Below are 17,082 nucleotides of genomic sequence, written 5' to 3'. Positions count from 1 at the left end.
ACGCGATTTATCATCTACATGAGATAACTTCAACTCAACGACATCAAAATTTTTAATTTGCGGTTTAAAAGCTCCAAATGAAAATATCTGAAGTCTTTCTTGCCTTAAAACTGGAGGGTTTAATTCTGAAATTAAATTTTCTGTGACATAAGTCTTTTGACTTCCCGTGTCATAAAGAATTAAAGACAATTTAGAATTCGAATCAGATTCCACCTTCACGCATGAAGTTTGCAAAATTACTTCTTTAGTATTTACATTAGTAATATTTTTCCGACAATGAGAAACTGAAGCAATAATTGATTCTCCCCCAGTATCTCTGTTTACATTTGCGGGTTTGAAAGTTTTATTGGTACAAATTGATGTGTGATGAAAGTTACCATTGCATATTTTGCAGCTCTCAGTTTTAAATTTGCAATTTGAGGATAGGTGATATTTACGAAAACAAACATAACATCGCCCAGTCTTCCGCAATTTTTCATGTTTGTCAGAAATAGGCTTCGACTTGCATGATTTCGAATCATGTTCTGTTGAATCACAAAATATACAAACACTTTTTGAATTTGTAGTTAATGTAGAAGTCGTGGGAATATCCCATTTGTAATTACTAGTCTGCTGTTTATTTTTTTCTTTTTTACTACTTGAAGAAAATTTTTCAGAATTCTGCAGATGAATTGTTGCTTCACAAGATTGAACTTCATTTTTTATAAATGTTAGAAGTTCATCGATGTCCATATCTGTCATACTTGACCGTTTACGATTGAAATCCAGGGCCATTTCAGTTGGAATTAATTTCAATAAAATAGGTGCAAGCAAGTGTCCGTAACTACCGGCTGTAACACCGAAGGAGTTTAAATTTCGAATTTGAACTTCAACATTATCATAAAGTTCCCTTAAGTCCCTTATGTGATAGGAATTTTTCACTGGTTTTAAATTTAACAGCTTACTCATATGCGCATTAATGACTAAATCATTTCTACCATATCTGTTTTTCAACAAATCTACAGCTGATTTGTAATTTTCTGCCGTAAGTGAAAATCCAGCAACAGCATTATAAGCGCTGCCACCAAGTAGAGATTTCAAATATGAAAATTTGTCGATAAACTTTTGTTTTTATCAATGGCATTAGAAAATTGGCCCCAAAATTCCAACCAGCAACTGCTGTCCCCATAAAACTTATGTATAGTAAGTTTAGGAAGTTTCATACAACGCTCAATTTTGAAGGATTGAGAATTACTTTCATCTTTCGAGATTGATGACTCAAACAATTCCTTTTGACTTTCAGCAGCACGTTCATTTAAAAACTTAGTAATCTTGTACCGAAATTCTATTATTCTTTCGCTATAATGTTCAGAAGTTTCTATTTCATTTTCAAATTCTGACTCGGCAGTCAGATCTTGGATATCCGAATTTAATTTTTTCAAGCAGTCGTACTTTTCATTTAATTGGTCTTTATAAATACTTAAAAGATCAATTTTCTGCTCTGCTGCGATTTCCTCACTTTCTAGTGCTGTATCTATTTTGTTACACAGTTTAGAAGTCTGTGTTCTTAAACCTCCGCGTTTCTTCTTTAGGATTTCTAATGTACTTGTCATTTTCATTCAATGCAATATTTACAACAGGTATAATAATAAACTGAGCTTACCTGTGTAAATTTCAAGACTTTTCAGATTCAGCTGATCACAATATCATATCCTGTCGTGGACGCCAATAAAAGAACTCAGCAGTTCCACTTTTTGCAGGTTTGAAAATTCTTCGTAATTCTGTTCATTTTGTCAAAATGTTACACAAGTAACCACATTACAACCATCAACTAAAACAAAACTAACTTTTATTAACATAAAACAAAATAAAATTAAAACCATAGGAATGGTTCATGCTGGTATTACAAGGGCCAGCGGCTCCCTTCAAAATCCACATCAATCAAATTCACAAAACCTAAAGCAATCTTTCAATTTAAACTTAAACTTAGGTTTGCTGTAAAAACTGGCGAGATATTTTCTCGCCAAAAGAAACTAAAAGGGAGATTCAACAACACGTATTTACTTCCAAATATGCAAAAACACAGAGAAAGGCTAAAATACACACAGAGCCAAATACATGCTCCCAGTGCAATGGCTCAAACCAGTCTGACTTTTTATCAGATGCAGAGTTTATTTATAAATCCTAGAGAACTTTCGACAAAATTCGAAATGCTTCTCGATGTTTCCTTTTTATTCCATTCACAAATCTTAGCGTGTGGAAATTAAGGGACCATATACTTCATTCGAATATAAGGGGGTTGTATATTCAAAAAATAAAAATAATTACTATTTACAGAATTTGTAACAGTACACATCATCATACAATTGCCAATGTTCCCGTGAATTATTCATGGATTTCTAAAATTTTCTTTGAAATACTTGTTCTAGAAATTTCAAGCTTTCTAAAACCATAAAGTTTTCATAGATATTGTTTGTAAAATTTATGATAGAAATTATTATATTTGTTACGGACGTAACAAAAAAGTGTTACGGACGTAACGTGTCTGATATGATAATTGTAAAAGGCATATTAAAGCTTATATATGTTCTAATAATTTTTGTTAAGAGAGTGCAATGTTCTAGATTAACACAGTATTTTGACTTTAAGTTATACCTTAATAGTTTTAAAAGATTTAGGTAGATATGAAGCAGGATCAGCCCCCCTTGCATATACCACCATGTAAATAAATATAAAAAATATATCTGTGTGTCATAAGTAGTAAGGGGGACCCAAGGGGAAAATAAGCAAAAGAAATGTGTGGTATTATATTCAGTTGCAAATAAATTTTCAAATCTTTAACATGAACATGGGGGGGGGGGGGTCTATAAGCCTAACGTTTTTTGAGTTGTTTTCTCCTGTGAATCTGTGAGTTTTTGAGATACTTTTACAGTTGGAGAATTTTTGGATGATTTTCTCTCTCTCACCAAACATATTAACTGTCCAATTTCTTTTAAAGTTTGCCTTTAATTTTGATCGCTTGTTGATAGAATTGGCACATTTTTGCCAACGGTAGAAAAAAACAGTCAAAACTCATTAGAAAAATACATTTTGGCCTACATTTGCCTAAGTGAATCTTCATTTTGCTTCAGAAATAGATGTACTTTATCTGAGGATCAGATGTAGCAAGTTTAATATTTAATACTTTTAACTCTAATCTAATTATGTTTTTTAATTTAAGTTTTAAAACTATAAAATATTCAATTTATCAATGTAGCAGTAATCTCAATTATTAATTTTTAGGGGAGAGTAAATGACAATAAAGTAACTCAGTTACTTTGGTTTAAACTATTACACAACATGTCAAAATCTTATCTAAGTTACTTTTTAATAAAGAAGTAATATCGGTTTGGCTATGCTGTCAGAATGGTAGAAGTTTGAAGAGAAAAACTATGCTTATTATATGTGATATCAATTTGAAAAAAAGAAAAAAAAACTTTATTAATGAAAATTAAGCAAAGAGTGCTTTGGATTTCATCAGATTAAATGATAGAGTAATTGTCACTAAAATGTACTTGGAAAACGCATTTTTTTTTTGTGTCATAGGTACACATATTTATGTATACATTCTTTTTTATTACTCTTTGAATTAAGTGCATTGATGAAGCAAAGTTTGAGAAATTAAGGAACTTTCCCTCTAGAGTATTTTTATGCAAGTTATTAAGCATTAATTAATTGCTAGTGTAGAAATATTAACACCAATTGAATTTATTGCATGATTTGGAGGATAAAAAATCTTACCTTGATAGGAACACATGTGTATTTCAATAATTTAAAAAAATTAAAATTAAATATCCACTAACATTTGTAAAAAATTGAAAATCGGAGTATCAGAAGTTTTGTTACATCATATCACATGTCATACACTATATTTTCATTGCCATCCTGTACTTTTTTCTATTTAATTGGAAATATACATGTGTTACAAACGTAACGTACTGCTTTTTGTTATGGCCGAAACAAAAAAGTTGCGTCTGTAATACCATTTTTTAAAAAACTAAAGAAATTTTAATGTTTTAAAGTATGGTAAACAATTACTCTGATGAATTGCTAAAAGGACAAAAAAAGGATTTCTTTAATTTTGATTTTTTAGGAAGTAACGACAACTTTTGCCAAATTTTTGTTACGGACATAACATTAAACTTCATTTCTTTTTTAATTTAAATTACTCGATTTTATTTTGCAAAAGAATAAAAATAAATGCATGTTATTATAATATCATGTTAATAGTTAAAACTGTACTGCAGTTAGTTTTGTTTATTTTCATTTTGCTATTGGAAATAAGCGTATGAAAATTTATGGCGTTTGGTATTTTTTTCTGATTTTTATGAAGATCTGAATATTATACTTCCAACTGGGGGGAAAAATTATTATTTAACTTTTTAAAAAAAAATCAATGCAATATTCTGAAAAAAAAAAACATTTTAAGCTTTACAATGATGTATAATATAGCAACATAACTGCAAAATGAAATTTTGACCTACTGGTTTCACTTTTCATGGAATAACCTATAAGTAGCTTAGATTTAAATATCAGTAAGTAGGGTAGGTTTAAAAATCAGTAAGAAGTGAAGATCAAAAGCAGTAAATCAGGTTAGTCAGGTTTTGGTGGCCTAAAAAGGTTTGATATTGAAAGGCACGGGGAAGAAAGCAATAGGAATGTCTGAAAATAAATTTTGCATTTGTCAAGTTAAAATGTGTGCATTTATCTACTTAATCATTGGCAAAGAAAGTTTTTTTTTTTTCAAAGTGTAAAAGGCCGTGGATAAACAAGAGTTTTACTATTGTAATTTTTTAAAAATAATTAGTAAAAAGCTTTTCAATATTTTATTTAAAAGATAGTTAAAAATTTAGAAAATTCAGATGCATACTCAAATCAAATTTGCTGGAAACGTGAGAGTTGCATTTCAAGGCAATGCTTACATGAATCTGACTTTTCTAAAAAAGAAGTTTGCTTTCATGATGAAATTGAGCTAAAGCTACAAAAGGTCAAGGAGGGCACATTGAGAAAGGCAAATGAAGAGGGCTGTGCACATTGAACATTACCTTAAGAGGGGCTGGGTGTGGCGCCCTCCTAAGAATACCTGGGGGAAACACTACATTAAATAACTTGTAGTCATATATTTTATCCAAAATGTATTCAGGAAGGGGTTATGAGAAATTACAGCAGGATATACCCGTTTTTAGACCGTAAAATATTTCAATATCATATGTTATGGTATTATTAACACAGTATTTTTATCACTTTTGCTATGAGTAGTTGATTTATGTCTTTATTAAACTTCAAAGTTATTTGTTACTCCTGTTTATTGAGTTTTAATGTATATAAGTTTTAATGAAAATATATAATGTGTTGAGTTATAATGTGTATTAATTGTATCCCCTTTTTTACTATCCTTTGTTATATAGAGAGAAGTAATAGTAGTATTCTAAAACTTAATTTTTTTTCCAGCATTATCAAAAGCACAGCGTGGTTTAGCATCAAATTTAATGAATTTTAGATTTGATTGCATTGGTTCAAGTCAGACGGATGATGAAATAATCATTGGTATGTAGTTTTACTTCTATGTGAATAGTTTTATCTCATCAAAAACAACCCTGTTGTAAAAATTTCCCCGCCAAGAAAACCTTTAACTTTTCTGCACAAGAGAAAAAACCTGCATCCTAAACCCAAAAACCCTCAGCCATAAAAAGTTATGATATCTAGTTTGCCCGCCAAGTATCTGCCAAACTATCATCCTCCCTCTTCTCCTTTTTCATCACAGCTACTTCCATTAGAACCTCCTCCCACCTTCAATTCCTCAGAAATATGGATAGCTCTTTTAAATTGTTTATCTTGTTCGGCGGGAAGCTTTTTGCTCACCAAGCAACCACTTCACTTTGAAAAGCTTTCCGCCAAATAAGATAAACAATTTAAAGGATCTATCCATATTTCTGAGGAGTTGAAGGTGGGAGGAGGTTCTAATGGAAGTAGCTGTGATGAAAAAGAAGAAGAGGGAGGATGATAGTTTGGCAGATACTTGGCGCGCAAACTAGATATCATAACTTTTTATGACTGAGGGTTTTTGGGTTTAGGATGCAGGTTTTCTTTTTTGTGCGGAAAAGTTAAAGGTTTTCTTGGCGGGGAAATTTTTACAACAGGGTTGTTTTTGATGAGATATCACATCTTTTTGCATTGATATTATTACTTTGTCTGTATTTTTAGAATTGAGAACTTCAAGTCAGAAAATTTTCAATTGAAAAAATGCTGTTTTGTGTTTTTAAGGAACAATAATGGCTAGCCTAATTTTACGTCAAGTTATTTTCTGACTATTAAGATTCTATGTTCATTTTGCGAGAATTGGGCGGTTTAAATTTTATTTGCAATCCTTGTATCCTCTCTGTTGCAAAGAAAACTTCTTGGATAATAAAATACTATATTTTAAATTATATTGTTTTCGTGTATTTTACAACTTCGCAATAAATTCTATTACAGTTTCTTTATTTGACAGATTATTCAACATTTTCATGATGGTTTCTTTAAATGTTTTACAGCTTGAGGGCTATTTTAATCTAACTTTTCACTTTTTGTTTAGTTACATTTTTTCTTAAATCGTGGATTATTTTAGGTTTTATGGGATAATTTTAATTGTTTGGTGATTTATCTTGTTCTTGATAGAAGTCTTTGTCTTGTTTAATACCCAGTTTTGTTTAAAAGCTCATTTAAAAAACGAAATAACGCATGTCATCACCAAGCAAAAAAAAAAAAAAAACTAAGCAATTAAATATTTTAAATTTGAATGTGTCAGAAGATCTGTACAACTTTACTCGATAACAAATCGCGGATATCCCAAATTTGCCATAGCGAATGCGCATGTTGCGCGCAGACTAAGCTCATTAAAAGTCTTGCTTAAATTAATTGCAAAATTTTTTTCAGCTAACAAATTACTGCAAAGCACGAATATCCACACACGTATTTCATATATTTTCAATTCATTATGTGTTGTTTGTGAAAAATCCATTAATTTAGAAAATAAACAAACCAATAAAAAAGTGCTATTTTTCACTTTCAATTAAAAAGTTACATGTGCCGTATTCATATGCGTACAGTTTCATATAATTTGTCACGTAAAGTATTGTAGTGGTTTAACCCCAGTTTTGGGCCGACATTTAAAATTTCTTCCCTTTATAAATATATCAAAACTGAAAAACAGGGGGAAGGAAATTTCGTGTCGGCAAAACCTTGGAGGGGGGGGGGGAGGACAGCATTCTAATCTCATTCATTAATTTGTTTCTCTGCTTAAGTATAAACAAGCAACATAGAATCTGAAAACAGAAAGCCCAATGAGCTAAGTCTGCGCGCATACGCAGTCGCTGTGGCAAATTTGTGATATCCGCGATTTAACGTCTAGTTGCAACTGTTGGATATGTTTTAGTCTTGATTGAATTTCATTTCCTAAGACAACTTTGGAATAACTGTTAAATCTGTTCTAACTTTGCGATTTCAGTCCAAGGTAAACAAACCCTATGAGCTGAGAGTAAGCACATAAGAATTTAGGGAAAATTAGTGATTTTCAAACTTCATTTACTCCGGCCAGTGATGTCCCGGGGGGTTGAATTTTTGTATATGTACTCAATGGCCCCCCAAGAATATGTATAGAAAAATCATTACCGTAGCCTCCCGAGGGGCTGTGATCGAACCCCGGGAAGGTACAATTTGGGGGGTAAAAATGAGGGGGGAAGGGGAGGGGGGTCAAATGGCACAAAAGGCCCATCAGTAGGGCACAAGGAATGTGTACGAAATTTCAGCTTGATTCCTTTTTTCGTCTGGGGTGTAGCCCTGTCAAAGAAAGCGAAAACTTTTTGAACAGCAATTTTATAACTTTAATACCTCTTCGCCCTGATGATCCAGGGGATTGTATTTTGGTTTACGGCGTCAGGGGCCACTAGAGATTGAGTGTACCAAAAATCAACTCCGGGGGTCTTCATGGAGCTGAGATACAGAGGGGTGAAAAACCCAAAAAACCCCAACTTGTTCTGTCGTGTAATCTTGTTCTTGGTCGCTTTTATTTTCTTTCGTCTTTGGCGGTGGATTTGCTTCTGTTGGCTGCTGACGTTTGGTTTCCTTGGCGGGGCGTTACGCTCCCGTGTCCCGTGATCCATGTTGTTGTCGTCTTGTGCCAACTGGGCTGGCAATTTAGGGTGCGCTGCTTCTTTTTTCCAACTGTACCGTAATTTGATGTGAAATCCAACTTCCACAGTACATGCTTGCCATATTGACCCATTTATAGTGTACAGTGGTGGATCCAGACGACCCTCTTGGGAGAGGGAAAACGACTAATGAATTACAGTTGACTCTCGCTACAACGCGATTTGACTTATGCGAAATGGCTATAACGCAAATTTCTTCACCAGTAAAGAATTTTAGACATAACGGAATTCCTCGTGCGCAGCACGAAAATTTTCAAAAGGAAATCAGGGTTTGTAAGTATCGCCTTTGTTATTGACAACTAATTATTTTTTTTCATAAACGGAACTTCATCCCTTTAGCATCACTGAGAGCGGAAGTTCCCACACTGTACTAATCAGATACATCACTTATACAAATAACTGTAGAATGATGTTTCATCTAAAGTTTGTGTGGATAGAAAGAAAAAGAGAAAGTTTCTGACAGTTAAAGAAAAGCTAAAGATTGTGTGCTCCAACAACTATGAAATGCGTCAAAGGTAGCACGAAAATTAGGTACGAGTGAATCTTCCATATGTGCAATTATAAGTCATGAAAAATGAATCCGTAAAAGTTCACCAAGTATTATTTAGCAAAATGCAGAAATTACACGGGGCAGCTGTGATTTTGGTGCTTAGGTTTTTGAAACTGATTTCGTATGACTTTGGTATCTTGAGTTCAAATATGACATCAGTTTTTGTCCAGAAGCTCAAACTTCAAAGATATAACATTTAAATATACATAAAACAGGTTTAAGTTACATCTATAGATCAAATAAAACACCCAACGGGATTTTTATTCCTATTGTATTGTTCATATAATAAGAGGTTGATTACCAAACAGTCCAATTAGGCTCTTGCACATGGGTCCTAATTTTTAAGATCCTCAAAATGACTAAAATTGTAGTTGTCTTAAGAAAACTTTACCTTAATTTTCTTTCATTTTCTTAAGTTTTCTTCTTTATTTATTTACCTTTTTTACGTGTACTTAAGTGTGGGATACTCTGCCTCCCAACAAGTATTTTGAACGAGTGGTAAAACACCTCAATACCCCTGAAATGGTGGTTCACCATTAGTGTTTATGTTTATAAGGTTTGACTTCAGAGGACCTCCCCCTCCCCCCCCAAAAAAAATGTTTATTTCGGGTCACCCACTCGGGTCAGGCCCTGAAAAATATTGTATACAAAAATTTAGCACATTGCACGCGGCAAATATATGGAAACCAAGAACTTACAAATTGACCTTACCTTGTTAAAGCGTTATTACTAAACTTCTCAAACTTTTACTGCATCTGGTGAATTTTCCTTTAAGTTACTAGACTGCAGGTTGACAATAGGGTAAATATGCCAGAAGCAATCCTTGTTTAAGAAGCCTACACTTGCTTTAGAAATGCGCAAAATGGAGTTAAAACTGCACATTTTGGGTAAAACAGCAGCATGTATCTAAAAAAAAGTAGAGCTGCTACAGAAAAACTAATTTCATACTTCGATTCAGATCCGCAAACATATCTTAAATCAATTCTCAAACTCTGGGCACCAAAGAAAAAAAAATTGTTCCCCTGTGTTATGAAAAGTTAAGCTGCTCTTTTATTGTGAATTTAAGAAACCAGGAAGAGGGGTGTTACCATAGATGGAAACATTATAAAAGAACTAGTGAAGCAACTGTATTGTGTACTTAAAAAATATATAAGAATAACGGTTTCATCACACAGCGTAAATCATCATCTTTTTCAATTTTTTAAGTTACAAATATCATTCCTGGATTTACTGCACAGTACATTAAAAATACAGTTCATATGTTTTCCTTACTATATACTGTACATACCGTACTGGTTTATTTTATGTCTTTCTTTCCCATTGATTTTGTGCATCGTTGCAGTATTTTATGTTGAATAAGACGATTTTTTTAAAAAATACGAATAACAATTTAGTTTTTTATGTAAGAAACAATAATGTATAGTTAAGAAATGGTTTTTAGCAGTTTGAGATTTTGTTTACAAGTATCTAAAATAATTGGGTATGTTTATAAAAGTTTTTACACACAGCCTTTTCCACAACATAAAATTTCAACTTATGCGAGGGGTCTTGGAACACATCCCTCGCGAAAGTCAGAACTTGACTGTATTGGTGAAAAAAAGATGCTTGTTGTTTCCTACTCTTCCTCAGTCGCTCAGACATGTCTATAACTTTTGGAAACTGCTAATTGACTTTATTTGTCATGTTAATTTTGTTTTACATATTTTCATCTTTTTTCTTAAATTTTTTTCTTGTTTAAACCCAGGACACAAGAATGGACTACTAAAAGAACAAACCAGTGAAATTTTGTAGCTACTGCTCCCATTGGACCAATGACCTGTTTTTCTCAATTTCAAAAAGAATTAAAAATAAAAGTTTTCAAGATATTTAACTTTCAAAATTTAAAACAAATTAAACAATGAACTTTTTTAACCAGAAAAAAAAATTGTTTACCTATATAATTGGTGCTGAAAGGTTTGATACATAATTCTCGGTTTTTGACAATTATTATCAAAAGCTATATATGTAAAAAGGGTTTTTGACATGACAGCTAAAATTATCAACTGTCAAAAACTTGCCTTCTCTGGATAAAGCATTTAGATTTGATCTGTTTCAGTATATGAAGGAAAGTTGTGTTTTCAATGGGTGAAAAGTAAAATGTTTGGAGGCAATAATTGAATTTTTCAATTATGAACTAGTTTAATTTAAAAGCATTTGCTAACTAATGCTCTTTTCCCCCCAGCATTTTTCTTTGCAGAATATAATTTTTTAAAAATCACTTTGTTGTTCTAAACTTATAATTTGGGAAAGCCTTTGAATCACTAATACTTGCTTAATTTTATGTGGTTGAATGCTCATTAACATATTTACTTGCTTAATAAAATATTTTTTTTGTCTGTTGCTCATATTTTAAATTGCAATATATTTCATCAGCTGGTTCACTAAAAGAATTTGGACGTTTATTGTGTGTTATTGAAGATGAAAGAGAACGGATGGTAAGTTTGCTACAAGTCAAGTATTCATGTTTTCACACTTAATTGAACTACATAAACCATTTATTGCATATTAAATTTCCAAGAAATACAAATTTTAGTTATAGGAAAAAATCTTTGTAAGAGAAACTACAAAAAAAATTGTCTCTTACAAATTTTGTAAGAGTGTATGAAGTATTCTTGTTTAATCTAAAATTAAAGAGCAGCATGGTTGGAGTTATTTTCAATTGGAAATGATTTTTCTGCTGAAAGGTACCCGTATCAACTTAAGGAACACTTTTTTCATACTTTTCTTTTTCTCTAGTTTCTCTATCTTCCTTATTTTGGTATTCGCAGCATATTGGGTTCTTACCTTGCTTGTGGGATCATCCTATTAAGTTTATAGCATAAATATTTTTAATAAATTCTGATTGTTTATTGCATTCAGAAACATAATGCTTTGTGACAACTTCCATGGCAATCCCAAGGTACATAATCTCATCGAAATGGTGGTAACCAGACCATTGGTAAAATAAAATTATCTGTAAAAAGCATATTACTGAAAATATTATTCTACTGTTTCTTATATTAAAAAAAATAATAAGCATAACCAACTAACAATTTTTATAGTGGCCTAAATCTCGGCTTAATTTTCTAACAATGAAAGGAGCACTGTAAAAATAAGTAAAACATTGAAAATGAGGAATACTAAATGCAAAATTAGTGGTGCCAATGCTCAGATTAATTATGTAACCAAGGCAAAAAAAAAAAGCAGAAAACATGTATTGTACTGATGTCTTAGGTGCTACCCTCAACCTTGCCATCTACAGTCACCTGCCAAACCCGCCTGCAGTGGACTGGTGTACTACCCCATTCCCCCAAAGTACTGAGACAGAGGGCTTTACTGTACTTTGGGGACTGTCAAAATTCTAAATCTCTCCTTTTGCCAAAATTTTTAATCTCTCAAAGCTTAGTTAGCTACTACTGAAATATTAGATTGTCAGCCATGGCAAAAATTAGCCAAATTGACTACTTTTCATGCAATTTTTGCAACACTGTTTTGCAACATTATTGTTAGGAAAATATCATCATCATGCAAGCTGATAAGCAAAACAATGTTAAAGAGGGAGATTTTTTTTTTTTTTGGCTGAAATTTTTTCATAAAATGGAAACTTTCACCAAAACTTGGACTGAAAAGAACTTCCCGATAAAGAAATATTCAGGTTATTGAGAGTCCATTGTATTCTTTTTTACAGAAAGGGAACCAGTGCAACTCTAACAAGTAACTCTACCCAGCTGCGAACCATCAATTTGAATAAATCTTTGATCATTGGTAGAACACTTAAAATTATTGAACACATATTTTTTTTTAATCAGAATAAAACTCTTTTAACAGGGTGAAATGTACCCCAAAGTATTGGATAATTGGGATATTAGAGGGTACATTATATTCTTTTATTTTAAATTTTAACCACAAAAATTTAAATAATTATTGAAAATTTGAAAAAACTAAGCAAACTAAAGTGGACGTGTTTCAGGATTTTCCTGAAAATACTATTAATAGGGGTAAACCATCCTTTGAAATCATGATGAATGACCTTGAAACTTAAATCTATCCTTAAAAAATCAAGTAATGTATCAATAGAAAGCTCTGTTATTTAGCGTTAGTATGGTTTTTTGAATTTTCATTCTTTGAGTGTTGTTTTTCTTTCAACCTCTGGTAGGCTGTAAAGAAAAGACTAGTAAATATACAAAAAAAAAATTAATAACCAAAGAAATGTATAATGCAGGTTATTCCTCTACATTATCACCTTGACAATTGAGGCAGTTGTCATATCTGTGAACAAGCTTTGCCATCCCCTCTTCACAAAATGTTGCTGCCAATGATTAGAAGTGAGTTGTGAGTGTCTTTGAGTTCCATGTCAGTGAAGAAGTGCTGGTTCTAAGTCATTACTTCAGTTCAGGGAAAAGATAAAAGTCGCTTGGTGCTAGATCGGGTGACAGGCTTGCAGCCTCGACCATGTTCATCATGCACATCAGTTCCACCATCTTTAAAATTTGGACGCCAATCACGAACAACACTTCCGTACACACAATTCATTCTTCAATGAATTTCTGCTGCACTATTACCTTCTGCTTGCTAGGAACAAATAACATTTCGCAATTCACACTTGGCAGGAGAATCAATAGCGGCAGCCACATTTGCATGACAGCAGCTCAACAGAAAATGGCCTGTTGGACTCTCAAGTGAGAGTGTGGGGGAGATATTCAGTTGCCTACTACACATACCAGCCTCCTGCTGCATGCCTAGCGTTCATATTGTACCATTCACGGTTGAAAAAAAGAAACAACCCTTGTACTATAATTAGAAAAGGTTACAGCCATTTGTATGAGCACACTTTTAATTTTTTTTTGTTCATTTTGAGTTTTTTTACATGCTTATATTTTGAACAATTTTCAAAATAAAAACCAAAAAAATCTGAAGGATTGCTTAACTTGTCATATGTGTCCTTCATGCCAAATTTTAGTGAAATTAGAACTGATGAGGTCAAAAAGGAGATTTATCTCACATAAGCAACTAGCCCTATGATGGGATAAGATTGTGAGGGATGTTTCCCCCTCCCCACAAAAAAAATCTGAAGAATCCTTAAAATATGTCAATTTTAGTTTGTTTAGTTTGTTTCAAATTTTCACTCAGTATTTGAAGTTTTGTAATTTAAATTTAAAATAAAAGAATATATTGTTACCTCTTATATCCAAATTTTTAATATTTTGTGGTAACTTTCAGTCTATTGAAAATATTTATTGCTCATTTAAAAAAAAAAAGCAAAAGAGTTCAATATTTTGAAGTGTTCTATCAATGTGCAAAGTTTTATTCCCACTGGTGATTCACACTTGGGTAAGGCTATTTGTAAGTCCAATTTAGATCTGGTTCTGATTATTTATTATCTGTTTAGTTAAAATTTAGAACATTTGTACAGATCTGGTGGATTAAAAAAATATTCAGAAGTGGGAAACAGGTGCTACAACTTGCCAAATGCAAATCCTTTAGTCCTGGTACCAAAATATAAAAATCTTATTTTTCCGCATGTACTACACCAATAAAATGATGTTATCAGCTAATGCTATTGACTCTTTCCCTAAACATCTGCATTTTTACATTCTGTATTCTATTTTATGAAATTTGGTAAATATCTTTTGTAAAATTACACACAAATAAGAGCAGATGAATAATTAGAAAAATTTATTTCTTATATATATTATTCACCATCTAAAGAAACCACAAAGCATAATCTTTGGTTCTAATACAGTACTAAATTGCAAATTTGGTTTCCTGTAAAATGTCACAGATTTAACCCGTTCGCACCCAGCGTCACGCGGACGCTACGCAACAATTCCTCTCTTATCAGCCCAACGGCACGTAACCGCTACGCGCTCTGATCGACGCCGACGTCCCAGCGTCACATATACGCTTTCTCGAAATGGAACGATTGAACTGAATATTTAAACGATAATAGATGGCGCTAAATGGCTATAACTTTGATCATATTCGAGTCACATGGTATTTGACCTTCATGTATAGGCTTTAGTTTTTTATTTGGGCCTCTCAATAAGATAGATTTTTTTTATGTAAACATCAGTGAATCACTGCTCTGCGCGAATGATTTATGAGGTCTCAATTGCTCTTGTTTATATCTTTGCTTCTCTTTTTTTGTTACGAGTAATTGAAAGAGATATACATCTAGCTGAATAAATAATGGGGGAGGGGAGGATGGTTAAAATATTTTTGCGTATGTGTTCCAGACTTTTGGGATTCCCCGTTCCATGAGAGTACAGGAATGATTTCAAGCAGCACTGAAGTTTATGATTATTTTTGAATCCTTTCTGATATTGTTCTTCTTTATTTATTCTTTTTCATTTGGAGACTGGAACATTGCAATAAAAATGGTTAGCGAAGTGAGTGAAAGGGAATGTTTTCGAGAGAATTATGAAGCAATTTTGAGATTTGTTGCGTGGGAATTGAACTATTTTAAATTCGTTGACCTAAGTTGTTTTAATTAAAATTACATATTTTTTGCGACATTTCTTTTTCCTTGATTGCACACTCAAGATGTCTAACTCTAACTTTGTTTTTGTGCACATATTATTTAACTTTGTGCACATAGTTAAAGTTTTAGTATTCTACTTATTTCACTCAATTCTAATAATGTAATAGTCTTTATATTAGTAATTAGTAATCAGTAGTACATTGTTACAGCAAAATTAAAATTTCAAGTCATTATTTTGATATGCTGATTTTATATGAATATTTTTGTTCAGTTAGGCTTAACTGCTGTAAATGCTCGGGCCGATGGCGGCGTTCCATTTCGGAACGTTCGGTCCCGTAGCTGCGCTTCGTTTGCCATGCGCTGGTCCTCAAGGGGTTAAACTTGAGTCTTAAGCCAGTCATTTTATATGCACTTTCTTTTTAAAATTTCTACTTTTCTGCTTTGCAAGAATTTTCTCTTTTCCCCCCTTTTTGTCACAATCCTGACATTTATCTCAATTTTTCACTATTCTCTTACTTTCAGTAGTACTTTGAGATTCATATTCTAAAAAAACTATTCTGAAAATCCCCAAAAGTCAAGATTTTGTATGTATATTTAATAATATTTTCATTAATTATTCATTTTATTTTTATTACTTTATTTTATGCAATTAATTCCTTATTTTAAACTGAAATCTGACTTTCAGTTGGATCGGGCTCAAGCAACTTTGATTGACCCTATTGATAATTTTAGAAAAGGAAATATTGGTGCTGCAAAGGTAGGTTACCTTGATTTTGCATTTCGATCAGTTACTCAAATAGAACTTTTGTAATTACAAACTCTTATGCAAAGAATATCTGCTTTTTAAACAAAAAGCTTCTGTTTTTTTCAGAAATTTATAATTTCAGAGCTTGGCTAGTCTTAAAAAATCCTTTTGCTGTGTAATTAATGTAACTAACAACTTAAAATGTTTAACTATACTGCTTAATTGCTGCTTATAATATCTCAAACTGTTTAATTCTTAATTGATTTTGTGTGCTGATATTGGATTGCTAGAAATGTGCCACAATAGGCATAAACAGTACCTTTTGTTGTGAACCATCTACTGTTTGAAGAAAAAGACGCCAAAGGATGTTTTATATGGGTTAATTTTTAGCTTTAGGAATTATCTCTTTTCAGCTATCCTTTAGCAACAGTTTAAGAATATCTCAGACTCCTCCAAATTTTTACATCAAAATACTGGAGTGCTACATTAGCAGGCTACTTACTTAACTCTATGTAGGTATTTTGAATTTCATTTTTAAAAATACATTAAGGGACTAACTCTTATTCGGCGCTCATGATCCTTTTATTTTTCGTGTGGCTGCATTGAATATAACTTTAAATTTCCTGTCCTGTGTCAAAAATGTTAAAATCGTAGTTCTCATGTTTCTGTAACATATTACTTGAGATACATTTTGTGGCTCCCATGTTTCATATCTTGCCATTTATTTAATCCTGAATGCAGTATTTCTTAAAATTCTTTTGTTATTGCTTCTGCACATTATCAATTTGTTTAGCACGAGGAGAAAAAAAAAGATCACACAGCCTCTATTCCTTTTTGTTTTCTGCACTACTTGTACTTAAAAAAATATAATTATAAATCTATAGTTACATAATACAATCAAATACTAAAATATGAGAGAGTGGAAAGTGCAAATGAAACGTCTTGAATAACTTTTATAATTCATTCTTGAAAATAATTGGATAAGTCTTTGAAACTTGTAAGCAAAGTACTTCAATTTTATTTCTTATGAAGTGTACAAATTATGAATTGTTGAAATGTTCAGTTGTTGTTACTTTGTTGT

At 32.1% G+C, this 17,082-nt stretch overlaps 1 protein-coding gene across 2 annotated transcripts in view; it reads left to right on the top strand.

Moving 5' to 3' along the window:
* LOC129218028 (rho GTPase-activating protein 26-like) overlaps positions 1 to 17,082 on the top strand; it is a 194,818-nt gene that overhangs the window by 15,708 nt on the left and 162,028 nt on the right. For both annotated transcript variants that reach the window (XM_054852207.1, XM_054852206.1), the window contains exons 2-4: positions 5,470 to 5,565; positions 11,170 to 11,231; positions 15,942 to 16,013. In XM_054852207.1, coding sequence (XP_054708182.1) covers positions 5,470 to 5,565; positions 11,170 to 11,231; positions 15,942 to 16,013 — 230 coding nt within the window. The remainder of the gene's footprint in view (positions 1 to 5,469; positions 5,566 to 11,169; positions 11,232 to 15,941; positions 16,014 to 17,082) is intronic.

Source organism: Uloborus diversus, chromosome 3 (assembly GCF_026930045.1).
Source record: "Uloborus diversus isolate 005 chromosome 3, Udiv.v.3.1, whole genome shotgun sequence".
NCBI classification, from domain to species: domain Eukaryota; kingdom Metazoa; phylum Arthropoda; class Arachnida; order Araneae; family Uloboridae; genus Uloborus; species Uloborus diversus.
Note: the sequence above shows the minus strand (reverse complement) of the source record. Positions and strands in the feature narration are given on the sequence as shown.